This window comes from Lepisosteus oculatus, chromosome 3, assembly GCF_040954835.1.
Source record: "Lepisosteus oculatus isolate fLepOcu1 chromosome 3, fLepOcu1.hap2, whole genome shotgun sequence".
NCBI classification, from domain to species: domain Eukaryota; kingdom Metazoa; phylum Chordata; class Actinopteri; order Semionotiformes; family Lepisosteidae; genus Lepisosteus; species Lepisosteus oculatus.
The window spans coordinates 28,344,498-28,359,689 of NC_090698.1; the positions used below are offsets into that span (position 1 = coordinate 28,344,498).

Here is a 15,192-nt window from a genome sequence, read left to right on the forward strand (position 1 = left end):
CATAAAACAGATAAGATCATCATAGACAGCATTAATGTATGTCATGCTGGTGGAAGTAATATTTTGTATGCTTAAGCCTGACCTGAGTATAAGCAAAAAGCTTGCCATTTTGTCAGCTGACTGCCTTAAACTTGATTAAATCAAAACCAGTAAGCATTTATTGTAATCTTATGGGAAGATTTGAGATAACGGAATCTGTGTTCAAATGGAGACCCTTCTCTTTAAAAGGAGACATTTTCAGGAATATTAACCTTTTAAGAGCAGTGGCATTTCAGTTATTTTTGAATAATATTGCGTTTAAGAATGTATTTGGCTGATTGTTTTATTCTATGTGACTTCCATATACAGTATACAGGTACCCAGTTTTACAACTGTGTGTTTTACTGGATTAATCCATAATATATATACAGTATATGTTTTCTGTTTATTTCTAAATAAATATTTAGGAGAATCACCTGCACTTCTCTTCACATTTCTTCATTTAAGTTACCACACTGCTGAAATTGCTTTGTTTGCTTTGTTTTTCTTTGAGGTGGAGCCTATGAAGTTAAGCAGCATCAATTTTTTTACAATCTGGACTGGAACAGTCTCCTGAGACAGAAGGCTGAGTTCATCCCACAGCTGGAGTCAGAAGATGACACCAGCTATTTTGATAGTAAGTACCTGTGTGTAGAGTTGGTCCTCAGTTTCATTTACAACTTGCTGTGGTTATCTTATTTTGCAATTCCTTTCTGAGACAAGTTCCACAATAAGGTCTGTTATGAGCACAACATAAGTTACTTCTAGTTCTTTACATTTTTGTTATGTGTACTGTAAGCAGTTCTTTGAACCAACTCCATTCCTACACACAGCTCGATCAGAAAGGTACCATCATTTGGAAACTGAGGAGGAGGATGACACAAATGATGAAGACTTTAATGTGGAGATAAGGCAATTCTCCTCCTGCTCTCACAGATTCTCTAAAGTAAGTCATGCTTTAAGCACAGCTTGTGTTTTCTTTTGCATAAAACATTGCAGCTACAGAAACATGTCTGTAGTTATATATTGGTATGACATGTTATTCTCTTTATGAGTTGAGCAGTAGTTATGCAATATGTTAACTTGATGAACTATAAATCACTGACTTGTATATACTATCACATGCATAAAGTATTGTTTTTTGAACACTTAATATAATTTACACAGTCAACCACACAGGATGATAAATCTTAAGATTTATGTGCATCCAAAGTTTTAACACAAACAATCATCCTCTACAGCAGTGCAAGGTGAGAAAGTGACATTTGCTTAATTTGAGATTTAGACTGAAACTTTATCAGGAATAGAAACATGTCAAATCAAAGATCTCCTAGTTACAATTATTACAATCTAAGAGGTATGTGAAATCTGCTAAGCTAATACTGATTATTAGACACGTTTCTAGCAGTAATACAGTGTGGGTGCTTATACCCATAAGTGCTGAGTAAGTCCTAGCTCTTATCAAAGACTGCTTTTCATTTTATCAGCAATTGTTTTATCCTTCTGATCAGTCTTTTTAGAAATGGGCAATATCATTGCTCTCCAAAGCTGTAGTCTTGTCTGATTTTGATGCCAGGTCTTCAGCAGCATGGACTTGGTATCCCGCAGCCAAGTAGAGGAGAAGGGAGAGCTGGGTGAGAAGACGAAGAGCGGAAGTCCTCTGACTGTGGACTCTCTCAGCTGGACGCCTGAGTTCAGTGAAATGTAAGTCACAGAAATATAGGCTTGATCTCCCACTTGAACAATTACATTACTAAATGTTTTCTGCATCCTTTTTATCTCCACAAAATCTGAAGATGCATCTTGTTACAGTTGGATTTACTGGCACAAGTCTGTCACTTCTAAAAGTCTGTAGTCTGAACTTCCAGATCAAGTTGAGAGATTTCTCTGGGGTGAGGTACATCAACGAGCAACCCCGTCACATTACTTTCGTCACCTAATTCATTCTGACACTTGATTTCAAAGAGGAACTTCAATTAAAAAGGCCATTTCAATGTTATCTCATTATTATAAAATGAAAAGATATAGATAGGTAAGACTTTATTAATATTGAAGGGAAATTGATGAACAAGGTGTTCACAGGTAAGAAACAAGAGTCACATACAGAGAGGGCACCTGGATTTGAACCAGGGACCTCTTGATCTGCAGTCAAATGCCACTGAGCTATACCCCAGTAACTGCTATTTATTATAATATCTAAACTTCTGATATCATTTTGGTACGTTTACTGTGCTCTGTCTTGATGTCACACTACAGCACCAGCATGTTTGTGTAATGTGAGCACATCTTTACCAAAATGCAGATGGCCATGGCAGCATATGTCTGTGGGCAGACATACTATACCATCTATTGTTTTAAATGGGTGTAAATACACCATTACATTAAACAATATATTGGAGTCCTTGAGTTTTCCAGATCTGGAATGCAAGTGCAGATGCATCCAAAGTGATGTTCTAGCAGACTTCAATGTATAAACTGCGTTTGGCTTTTAGCAAGATGGAGTTGCATCTATGTATTTCAAGTTGGCTTGGTCTACAATAAATTAGTGGGACAATGCCATTGTTCTTGAAGGATGTTTTTAAACCGTGCTTATAGTGAGGGGCTAGTGGTATGAAATTTATATCTCATCAGTTCTTCAGTATTAAGATCTTTGTTCTCCACATGTTGCCTGCCACTAAGAAAGTTGACTGGCGGTTTATTTATTTATGAATATTTTTGCAATAGTATAATAGACATGAGTACCTTGGCACCAGATATTGAGTGCACCATAATTGTGATGTTGCCATAGTCTTTTACATTATATTGCAGATAAAAGGGTCCACCTCTGAAGGAAGTAACATATGTTTCACTCTGATTTATATTGTCTGAAAGGCTCAGAAATAATGTAAAGCAGGTTATAAATGAAACATTTATAGAATGGAGGGCGTGTGGTAAATAATAGTTTGACCTGAATTTGTTTAGTTTTTCAACGCGACCTCTCCTTCACAGGCCCTCTTTGTCTCATTCCTCGGACGCCGAGAGCACCAGTCTCAGCCGGCGCTCGGGGCTGCTGCCGAAGTTTGCCATCTCCGCCGAGATGGAGGAGGGTGACGAGTCTGTGGCCCTTGGTGACACTCAGAAAGTAGCTTTCACCATCGGTGAGCCGCCGCAGGATGAGCCCGAAGCCACCACTCCTGCCAGCACCCTGAGTGGCTCCACTCTCTCTGGTACATTGACCTCTCACTTCCCTGCCTAATAACTGAGTGTTGTTTGAACACCGTTGTACTGGGGAACTTGCACACAAACTGGTCAGACACCATTTCCAAATGTTTGGGATGTCATGAAAAAGTGTGTGCTGGTTTAATAAATAATTTGCTAGAAGAGAAGAATCTCATACTGAAAGTCCTCCCCATCTTAAAATAACTAATCCTTAAAGTTGAATGACATGGTTATGTTAAGTGCATGTTTCAAAGGACTCGGTAAAGGCAGCATTTCCTCAGGGTTTCAAGAAGTTACAAAGGATGCCACTCTGATTTATTTTGATATTGCCTTTGTTTCTAAACCTCTTTTTAGTAGGCAGCTTCTCTGAACATCTTGATCAGATCCATACACGTGGAGAAGGTGTGGAAAGCCCAGATAACGCTTCAAAGGCATCGGGAGCTCTGGGTTCTCACTTGGCTCATCAGTGTCCGGAAAGCACAGAGAAACAGAAAATCCCCACCAAAGTCACCAAGTCTGTCTCCGCCAGCGCTCTCTCCCTTATGATCCCAGGAGGTGAGGAGAAATATATAAGCCATGAAATCACATGCTATGACTCCCTTTAGAAGCCCTTTATTAAAATGCATGTTCGAACTTCTGAAGAGTCACCTTTGCTGGTGCAAAATCCCAGTTCACTGAAAACGGAATGGAAAAAGCCTTCATTTCACATTTGTGCGGAGAGAAAAAATATATCCATTGGTCTCAGTTGCAGTTAGAACAAACATCCGTCAGAAAGGGGGAGCAGGTTTGAATTATACAGTATATTGTGGACAATGACTAAACTTATTTGAGACTGACTCTAAAGGAGCCTTTTTTTTTACAACAAATATTTTTCTTGGTACTGTATGTCTATACCAGTTCTCCTTTTACTTTTTCTAATATTAATTGGTCAAAACTTTCTCAGTGGATTTATTTATAATATACAGTAATCTGAAGTTATGGAATGGGAACATTTTTATGTACTTTGATGTGTCATCTTCATAGTAATGTTTTATTGAGTTTTTTTTTTCAAAACTTGCAATTACACAACGGTGTTTCCTTTCCTTTTGCCTTCCTTTGCGCCCGTAGATGTTTTTGGTGTGTCCCCTCTTGGCAGCCCAATGTCCCCTCATTCCCTGTCCTCGGACCCTTCCTCAAGAGACTCGTCTCCTAGCCGGGATTCGTCCCTCTGCGCAGTCAGTCCTCGGCAGCCTGTCGTCATTCACAGCTCTGGCAAGAAGTTCGGCTTCACGCTGCGCGCCATCCGAGTATACGCCTGTGACAGTGACATCTATACAGTGTACCACATGGTCTGGGTAAGGAGGCTAGCTGTTGTGTCTCCTTGTGTGTGCATATTTTAGTGATCTATCTTTTCACTCAGATTAATGTTAACATGTAATATGTTTATTCCATGCTAAAAAAAAGAAGAAAGAAAACAATGTTTTGGCCGTGGAGCCTTTAGGAAGGTAAAACACCTGGAGAAGGCTCCACGGCCGAAACGTTGTGTTTTCTTTCTTCATTTTTTCAGCATGGAATAAACCTATTCCTTGTTCCTTTGCAGCCTACGCATGCTGATGCAGCTACCCACCTGAACTGCTTAATGTTAACATGACAATTTTACTGTTTGTATTTCATAACCTTTGTTTTCAAATGTACATATATCTCTGTTTTTGTCATTTGGCACATCAGGGGAAAAAAACTCCCAATCCAAGAAATTAAACTAATTAATTCAATAATAAACTAATAAAAATTCAAATTTGGAGGCTGTGAACGAAAAAAAAAAGTTGATTGCAAGTGATTTTAACAGATGAAACTTTCAGAGATTTATCTTGAGGTAGCTTGTTGGGGAAAAAAGTCAAAAAAATATCCTCTGGTTTACAAACTGTACTTGAAATATTAAAAATCACCCTCCAATCTTTTACCATTACATCCTTTAGCAGTACCATTACATGAATACATGATTTCTGGCTACAGAAAACATGACTAACAGTAGCAAAACCCTGCTGTTAATCATGTTTTCACAAAAATATAGTACATTTTCTGAAAGAGGTAGGAGCTTGTACACGAAGCTTTGAAAAAGGCAGACGTTCAGTGATAAAATCTTTATTTTACATTGTTCCATTAAAAGCAGTCATCTGACAGCATTATTGCAAACTTCTAAAACTTCTAAGAGTAAGATTATTGACCTACATGTGAAAACAAAGCAAGCATACAGTAGATATTATTTCTGAATGTTTTTTCAGACTCGATCTAAGTCCCTGATTTCTTTTAGGAAGGTGTCCCAGAGCTTCAGGGCATAACAGTCAAAGACCCCTTCACCCACAGAATATAAATGATTTCTGAGAACAAATGATAAACCACAATTAGAGTGATGGTCACATGATGGGATATAAATAAATAAAAGAACGAGTACAGTAGCTACTTTCAAGAGCAGTAAAAGTACTTGAAAATGAATTTGAAATCTGACAGGAAGCACATTGAATGCACATGACGTACTGTAGTCAGTATTCTAGCTTCCAAATTCTGAAGTATGGAAACTTAAGGAGACTCCTGTGTGAAGAGCATTAAAATAATCACCTGTGAAAAAACAATGCAGTAAACAGCTTGCTACAGATGGCATAGGATGCAATTAGGAGCAATTTGTCACTTTAATCAGTCTCTATGAAAGTCATAAGAAATCGCAATGCTTAGTGACGATGTCTCTCCTCATTTCCCACATGGTCAGCTATGCAATATTATTAGCCATTATGGAATTCTGTATAACACTCTGTGGTTAAATGTGGCAAAGGGCACTATAGCCAATAAAGGTTTGATTGATAATGAAAGCTAATTAGGAATAACAAAGGGATGGAAGCAGCTGATCACTTGTGCATTACACTACTGTTTCAGAATGTGGAGGATGGCGGCCCAGCCCACTTAGCTGGGCTGAAAGCTGGAGACCTCATCACTCACGTGAATGGGGAACCTGTGCACGGACTTGTTCATACTGAAGTTGTGGAGCTGCTGTTAAAGGTGAGGTAGTTTTCATATCTTAAACAAGAAAAGGGAGTCTCCAAGGTATATGTTTTATAATATGCACCTTTTGTTTTTGGGAAAGTGCAGCGTGCCATATTATCATAGCGTCATCAGCTAATTTTATTGCACTTTGTTGCAGAGTGGAAGCAAAGTAGCCATCACAACAACTCCATTTGAGAATACCTCCATCAAAACTGGCCCTGCACGGAGAAACAGTTACAGAAGCAAGATGGTGCGTCGCAGCAAGAAACCCAAGAAGAAGGAGACTCAGGAAAGGTTAGCACAACCTTTTGGGTGGTTCATGTAAAAAATTACCATCTGCAACCCTCTATGCACACTTGAGGACTAAACAGAATTTTAGTATGCTTGCTTAAATTTAAGTTGTCCTGATAATAAGAGCAGTAACAAGGAAAATGTTTACGCATTTAAATCAGTATTGAAATATTAGTCTAAATGTGCAGTATATTGGTCTGTTACTGCACATCTGTAAATGACACTAGGAGATGAAGAAATAACAGTAGTCATTTCTTGCTACATTATGTGCAGTGTTCTTCCCGATGTCACCAAAATATGGAAGACATTTAGTGATGCTCTCTTTTAAGTGTGCTGTTTTTTTTCTTTTTCTCTTCCCACAGGGTGTCACTGTAGCTTTCAGTAAAATGTAGTTATTTTCAAATAATAAAATGAAATGTCTATTTGCTAGACCATGAGTTGGAAGAATTATGGAGATATCTCTTTTTTCTTTCACTCTTTTCAGCTCTGTGAAAAAAAGCCAATTAAAATTTCTCTGTTACAGGAGACGTTCCCTTTTTCGACGCTTCGCCATGCAGCCTTCACCTCTGCTGCACACCAGTCGGAGTTTCTCCTCACTGAACCGCTCGCTGTCTTCAGGAGAGAGTCTGCCCGGCTCCCCAACACACAGCCTGTCTCCCAGATCTCCCACTACAGCCTTCCGCTCCACCCCAGACTTCAGTCAGTCAGGTGTGTGTGCAGGAGCACTATAATCAACGTTCCTTCATGATTTCTCCAGTTCAAATGTTCTGTAGTTAGGAATTCGGTTATAACCAATCCTGCCAAGTTGTTTAAAAATGTTAGATTTTTACAATGCCTTTCTCATTTGAGGTACTACTTAAACTGCCATTTTCTACCTTAGCTAATAACCTTATTATTAATTTAATAAAATGTAATTAATAAAATGCATTAATAATAAATGAAGCTGTAAATAACTTGCAATTCTGTATTAATTGATGAACAAAACTCAAAGGTTTCTGTTGATACCTGGGTATATCATTCTATTCTATTCTGTTTTTTTTTTTCTATGCAGGTGCTACCTCCTCCCAGAGCAGCTCACCCAGTTCAAGTGCTCCAAACTCTCCTGCTGGCTCCGGCCACATCAGACCGAGCACTCTCCATGGCCTGGGTCCAAAGCTGACTGGGCAGAGGTACAGGCAAGGGCGGCGAAAGTCCGCCGGCAGCATTCCCCTTTCTCCGCTGGCCCGCACACCTTCCCCGACTCCTCAGCCTACTTCTCCTCAGCGATCACCGTCCCCTCTGCTGGGGCACTCAGTTGGAAGCTCTAAGACGACACAAACCTTCCCAGGGAAGATGCATTCCCCCCCAACCATTGTCAGACATATGGTGAGGCCCAAAAGTGCCGAGCCTCCAAGGTCCCCCCTGCTCAAGCGAGTACAGTCTGAGGAGAAACTCTCCCCTTCCTACAGCAGTGATAAAAAGCACTTGTGCCCTCGCAAGCACAGCCTGGAGGTGACCCAGGAAGAGTCCCAGAAAGAACCCGTTCAGAAAGACCCCAGTTTGCAGAGTCTGGAGGAGACGGCATGTGAGACTCCCACGGTGACACGCGTCCGGCCTGCAGAGCAAGGCTGTTTGAAGCGCCCAGCCACCCGCAAAATCGGGAGGCAAGAATCCATTGATGACCTGGACAAGGAAAAGCTGAAGGCGAAGGTGGTTATGAAGAGACAAGACTGGGCGGACAGGCGTGAGTCCTTGCAGAAACAGGATGCCCTGCAAGAATCCAGTTTTGAACCTGAGCATGTGTCCTCCACTTGTTCAGATGATAAGGACAAATGCTTTTCTCAAAGAGCTAGTAGCAGAACAATGGGCAGTCCCGAAGCAGTTATGTGTGAACCTCACATGGCAAGTAATACACTGAAAGACACTCTGTATAAGAAATTGAACACAAGAGTGAGTGAAAATATTCCTGAAACACAAGGCTCATACTGTGTTGTTTTGAGCAGGGGGGGTGAGTCTGTATCCATGCTTAATGAGTGTAGTAGATCCCCATCAAGTTCAGTGCTTCAAGACTGGACCCCTTCAAAAGCAGAGAGACAATACAGAGACCATGTGGAGATGTTATCAAGACAAGCAAAGGAAAGCAACAAATCTGAAAGATTGGATATCAAGGCTCCTAATATCGAACTTGCCAGAAAGAAGCAGTCTTTTGATGAAAGAGAGGACTGTATCTGCCCTATCCCTAAAAGCAGGATAACTCCCACAGTTCATGAGGGTCTTCATCTCAGTGCAAGTAGATCCAAAAGCTTGCAATTAGACTCTTCTTCGGTTCTGGACCATGTTAAAGGAGCAATCGGAAGTGTCCACACAGCTCCTGTGATTAACACTGAATCATTGGCTCCAAAATTGATGAGTGGGAGAGGTGAAAGTGCTGTGGAAAAGCTTCAGTTAATCTCATCTACTGAGGGCCCCATCAGGAAGACTTCCTCTGAGTATAAACTAGAGGGGCGGTTAGTCTCATCTTTAAAACCACTAGAAGGCACACTGGACATTGGAATGCTCTCTGGGCCAAGGACATCAAAAACTGAAACCTGTTTGTCTAAAATGGCAGAAAACCAAAATGGCAGCACTCTGGCGGCCTCAGTGGTGCCAAAGCAGGGCTGCAATGAGAGGGAATTGTCACAACAGAAGCCAAAGGTGGAGAAGCAGTTAGGAGTTTCAGTGTATTCTGTGAGCCCTGAACCTTCAGTAACAATGAACTGCAAAAGCCCTTTAAAAGAAGAATCTAAAATTGAAAAAGGAAGCATCGAGCGTAAGAGGCAGTCTAATAGCAGCAGAAGAACAATTGATCAAACAAGTGAGGTAGCCAGTTGTCCTCCAAAGAAAGAGACTTCTGATATAAGTCAAACACATCCAAACAGAGACACCCAGATTAACACAAAAGCAAACCAGAGAGGTGTACACGATTTGAATGCTTCTAGCCCTGTAGGGCAGTCTTGCCCTGGGAAAAGCCCTTCAGCAACAGAGGCTCATAATGAAGTGCAAGTTGAAAAAGTGGTAGAACTGAAGCCCCAGGAAATACTTAATTTTAAGACTGAAAACATCAAAGAGGATTCTAAACAGACCTCTGTTCCAACTACTTCTAAATCAGGAAGTCCAAAAGGGCAGCTGTCTGCCAAGAGTGAGATATCCAATACCTGCACGAAGCATGAAACATCTGTCCAGCAGCTAAGCACAAATAAGCAATGCATTAATACACAGACAGGTATTAACAGTGAGGAGCCTACTATAAAAGATTTACCAACCACTATGCTCAGTTCTAAGCTTTCTCCTGCAAGACAGGAAAAAAACAATGAGAAACAGAGATTTCTCTCAGAAGTGACATCTGAAGTGACAGCACAGAGCCAATCACAACACAAATCTGTTAGAAGTAATACAAAAACCCTAGTACCCCAAAGGACTTATTTTATTTCAGATGTAGGCTCTACAGATAGAACAAGTACTACACATGCCTTACAGGAACAACATAGTAATTCCAAAGCTCAAAGCACCAACAAAATCCAAACAAGCACATCAATTTTAAAAGATGACACTGGTTCTGCTAGTTTGTCTGTTGTAAAAGAACCAAAAGTCTCTAAAGGTTCGGGGAATAGGAAGGCTGAAGTCAAAGAGCAAAATACGAAGTCAGAAGGAAAATGCACTAAATCTAAAGAGAGCTGCAATATCCCATCATGTAATTCACTCAAAATGGTGTCTGATCAAAAGAAGGACACCTGTAGCAGTGTTAATCAGGCAGAGGCCAATGTGATCTTGAGGCAAAACAATCCACCAAAGACAAAGACATGTAGTACTAAGATGGGAGAGACTGGAGAAGAAATGAAAGCTAAAACAATAGAGTCAAGGACTCAGGTAAAGCACTGTGCAACTAAAGTGGTAGGACTTGATAATGAAAGTCCACTACAGAAAAGGCAAACACCCGACATTAAAAATAAGGAGCCTCTTTCTCAAGTGCAAACAATAAAATGTCATTCTACAGCAGATGCTCAATCACGGTCTGGGACAGATGCTGGAAGGCAGGCAAATTTAAAGGAAAAAAGTTCCAAAACCAAGACGAGAGTTGAAACGTGTACTCCAAGCAGTGCCAGTAAAGCAGAGGGGGAGTCCAGGATTTGTGATGAAAAAAGTGCAGAAAAGTCAACAATTAAGGAGGTGCTTGACACAAAACAGAAGGAGCCAATGTCTTCATTAATCCCCAGTAAAATGCCTCCTCAGAAAGAGTCAACAAAGCTGCCCTGCAGTGGTCAAACTGTTTTTCCAAATGTGGCACCTCTGCAGAAGTCGGCATCTGGGGAGAAAAAAAAAGAAGCACAGATGCACAATGAAGCACTTTCCGTCAAGGTTAACACAATAGACGATAAATGTGTACATATGGACAAGGAAGGCGTTGTCAGAAGCCATGCTGATGGCCCTAAGTGGGATTCTCAGAGACACACTGGAGAAATGCGGGGAGCTGCCAGCACTGCAAAATGTGAACTAAAGCAAGGGGCTTCTGACTCTAAAACAGGGTGTTCTGATAAGGTTTTGACCCCTCATAAAAAAGACACAGTTGAGCTTAGAGGAAAAGAACTGGCCCAAGAGCAGACACCTGAGTCAAAAAACATTCGTAAAGACGCATCAAAAATGTCCTCTTCTTTACAAGATGGTACATCTTCAGAGAAGGACTATGGTCGGCAGAAACAATTTAAAGAACCAGCACGTGGCAGTGCACACAAAAAATCTTAGTAAAAGAGAGAAGAAGAGAAATAAGCCAGGTCAGCTGTCATGTGTATTTATTCTTCTTTTTCCGTACTGTGCTGTACGAGAAAACAAAACAGGACTAGCAGTTTTTGTTGCACAGTATCATTTTAATTGTAGTAGAAAAAATTCACTCTTTCAACATGCCTTCTTTATTAAGAACCGGTGAAACTGTTACCATATAGTATTTGTACAGCATAACCAATATGCCAGAGTCTGCATGATATCTGCGTGTGTGCGTGTGTGTGCATAAGGAGAGTTTTCTGTAAATATACAAAACAAGACTATTGAATTTAAAACTGAATGTAGATCACATAATTTGCTGCTGATTTTCTTCATTTACCAAATTTTTATTTTTAATGTTGGTTACTCAGTTCCTGAAAAAAAAAAGTACTCTGCTGAGTGGGGGGGGGGAGGTCAAAACTGTGTCAAATTTGTATTGCGAAAGAAAATATATTTTAGTGATGTCAGAAGTTTGCGTAATTGGTTTGTTACCTGCATTCTGAAGGGGCCTTTTTAAGGTTTAAAACAATTGTGCCAATGCTGAGTTGTTTTTTGAATTGCACTCTTGAGCACTTGTCTGGGACCACCTGAAATACAAACTACAGCATTTGAGTTGTCGAAATCCATTTCAGTCCCGATTAATCACTTTAGGTTATTTTCACTTGGAAAAACTTTCCTGGTAGTGAAATTGCAGTGTTCTTAAACTTTTGAACCATAAAGAGACTAAATATGTCATTGTTTGCAATCATCGGTCAGGGAATTATACAAATAAAATAAAGAGAATGTCACCAAACTGTTTTCATTAATTACTGTGTTTTTCTCTCGAAAAGAAAATAGTTTTGCTTTTCGTAGTAGTATAGCAGAAGGAAGCCACGGTTTACCGTCACTCACCTGGAACAATTTAATATCGAATCATATTAATGTTCTTTTAGTTCATTGAAACCTACTGTATGTAGTGGAAGAGGCCTTATGGTTTTGGGGTGTGGTACTTGCTTTCTTTTTAGCAAGTTTTGGTGAAATTCACATTCCTTTCACATACATCTCTTTTACATTTCTAAAAGTTTAATTTTTATGCAAAATAATGTAAATAAAACACTACTAATTGTATAAAACGGGGTTAATGGGCTTACTTCAAGCTTGAATGTTTTTTGTTTCTTTTTATATATATATTGCTAGGTTTTATGTTTGTACTGTATATTAAGGAACTAATTAGTTCTGCCATATTCTTTCTGATCCTTGGCCTTTTTATTCCTTTGAAAATGCTATTGTAAGTTTCACTTCTGTTTGAAAACAACATCAGAGTCAAGGAGAGCTACAGTATATGAATTGGTCAATTCTTAGCACTTTGTAGCTTTGACGTTTGATTTTTACTTGTATTGAAGCAGGACATACTGTAAAACCAATGTTCAGATTATTTTTACGTTTATCTGAAATATTGTGGGAAACTATTCATTCACCTCCTTTAACAGCGCAACAAATACACAGATCTCCTAAAGACAGACACCTGGTTTAAAGTGAACTGAACAGAGCCTTTAGTGATTCATTTAATATACAAGTTGCTCATTGTCATGACAACTGAAATGGAAGCTCAGAGGTTGCCGGGGCTGATCATAATGGGGAAGAAGTGGATAGCTGAGGGAGTCACACATTTCCTAGTGTACAGGCTCATGCTTTCAAAAAATAAAACGCAATGTTTTACAAGAATGTGTTTTAGTTACACCAGTAGGGAAGGTAGGTGCAGTAATAGAAAAATATTGGCCTGCTCTGTCTTTTCAATGCGCCAAGCTCTATGTCACTGCTTAGGAAATGCTTGTGATGTACAGTACACGAAGAAATCTGATTTATGCTAAGAACTACTGTTTTTAAACATCTGAATTTATTAAGCCAAAATGTGATTAAAGTAAAGTGAGTAAATGTAGTTCACAGCATGTATTAATTTCAAACTAGATGAGAAGCATTTCCTGCAATTGCAATAAATGTTCCCAATTTAAAGCTATCTGGGTTGCAAAGATAAGAGGGTGTGCCAGTTTAAGTTTACAACTATTTAGATGGAAAAATAAGAGGAAGGAAATAATTATTCATTTTTGTTCTGGTTTATGCTTTGTTGATATTCATTTGGTTGTTTAAACATCCCTTTAAAAAGAGATTTCCTTCAATATTTTATTGTAATTAGAGGAGTAAAGATTAAACACATATTTCCAGTATATTAGATGCATTAGTGATTATGCAGGTATTAATTGTACTTTGGTAGAGTAAAAAATAAAGAATAGTACATAAAACTGGAATGTAGCATTTTAGAAATGCACTCAAGAAAAAAATAATTAACTGAACATTTCAGAGGGCAGGTGTGGTTGTAGTTTTCATTATACTTCATTTTAGGACCATCTTTACGTAAGACCCCTTGTATCTTGATCATGGGTAAAATGCACCTTAGTTGAAAATATAGTGATATTCATTTAATGATAAATTTCTGTCCTACTTCAATTCTTTAACAAACAATTATGTAGAAACAAGATACAAGTCCCGTAGGGTATATTTATACTGTATCTATTTCTATCTTCTGTTTTTCCGCTTGAAGGGAAAAAGGCATTTTTATTTAATTGCTACATCACAGAAAGGTAGCACAATAATGCTGATTTAAATGTCATCAGAACATTAGGATGTCTCCTTTTGGTTCCCATGCCGATGTTTTGAAGATTGTCCTGTTTAAATTCTTAAAGCACATTTTACATTTGTTTACAGATACATCATGGATTTACAATTTGTATATTGCATTATTACTTTGCCAAATCTCTGTGCTGCATTTGGTAATTTCACAGAAAGTGTCGTGTGATAGTGTAGTCTGTGATTCATTTTACCAGCCAGCTGTTAAGTAAAAGACTGTGTTGGTCTGTGTGGTATCCAGTTCAAGTCTCTGTGTAATGATCCGTCATGTTATAAATGTTCTTTTTCCGCTTTCTCAACGTGTTGACTAGTATTAGATGAGCCAGCTTATAAATGCTTTGTCTTTTACGATCTGTGCAATAAAAGTGTTTGCATTTTGTATTTTCCCCAAGGAAATCTCTATGGATGTCATAGATGTTGTATATTAAACAAATATTTATACTTCTAAAGTCGCATAACACTAAAAATAAAAAGCATGAAGAATTCACATGGCCTCGTCTGATTTGTGCTCATTTTTTATATGTACATTCCGTTAGGACAAATAGGTATTTGTCTTACTATAATTATTGCAGGATTAAAATGTTCAAAAAAAGTTTTTTCCAACATCCATCCTTTGTTGCTTTAACACAAACCACTGTATTTTACGTACATCACAATATGTTTAAAAATAATTATTTTAAAGATCAAGTACAGTGCATATTTTGAATTATATTTACAGTAAGTCATTTTTATCAAGTGCATGATTAGGAACTGCACTCACCTTTATAATATTGGCATTATTTCAATGGAGTATGTTCAAGTTCATGTTTATTGTCATTACACTCATATACATGGTATATGGTATAACAAAATGCTATTTAGCTAGCTCTCGGACATAAGTAGTACAAAGAGAAAAAACAACAACAACAATACAATTGTGTAGCAAAAGAAAGAGAAAACAGGCAGTGTGCAAAAAACAACAACAGGCAATGTGCAAAACAACAAAAAGGTGTGCAATAACAAAAAGGTGTGCAATAATATGCATCAATATCCATCAAGGTTATGTGCAATAATATGCATCAACAGAATAAAATAAAGGGATAGAAATTATGGGGAGTGAGCTTTTGACATGTATGGTAGAGGTAGATTTTCAATGTGTGTTTGGGTTTTTGGTAAGAAAGAAAGGAAGAAGGCACTGTGAGGTTCAGAACATAGGTGAGAGGTGAGGTGAGAGTGAGAGTGAGAGAGGCTGGG

General features: G+C 38.8%; 1 protein-coding gene across 14 annotated transcripts in view; it reads left to right on the forward strand.

Moving 5' to 3' along the window:
• The window catches only part of mast4 (microtubule associated serine/threonine kinase family member 4), a 193,720-nt gene extending 179,274 nt beyond the window's left edge, over positions 1-14,446 (forward strand). For 10 of the 14 annotated variants that reach the window (XM_069187098.1, XM_069187095.1, XM_015337844.2 and 7 more), the window contains 10 exons: positions 533-655; positions 852-964; positions 1,595-1,722; positions 3,007-3,224; positions 3,571-3,771; positions 4,324-4,550; positions 6,124-6,246; positions 6,389-6,525; positions 7,046-7,230; positions 7,574-14,446. In XM_069187098.1, the coding sequence (XP_069043199.1) occupies positions 533-655; positions 852-964; positions 1,595-1,722; positions 3,007-3,224; positions 3,571-3,771; positions 4,324-4,550; positions 6,124-6,246; positions 6,389-6,525; positions 7,046-7,230; positions 7,574-11,280 (5,162 nt within the window). In that variant the 3' untranslated portion in view covers positions 11,281-14,446. The remainder of the gene's footprint in view (positions 1-532; positions 656-851; positions 965-1,594; positions 1,723-3,006; positions 3,225-3,570; positions 3,772-4,323; positions 4,551-6,123; positions 6,247-6,388; positions 6,526-7,045; positions 7,231-7,573) is intronic. The other 4 variants (XM_069187097.1, XM_015337852.2, XM_015337915.2 and 1 more) reach the window with 1 other exon arrangement.
• Positions 14,447-15,192: the final 746 nt, after the last annotated feature.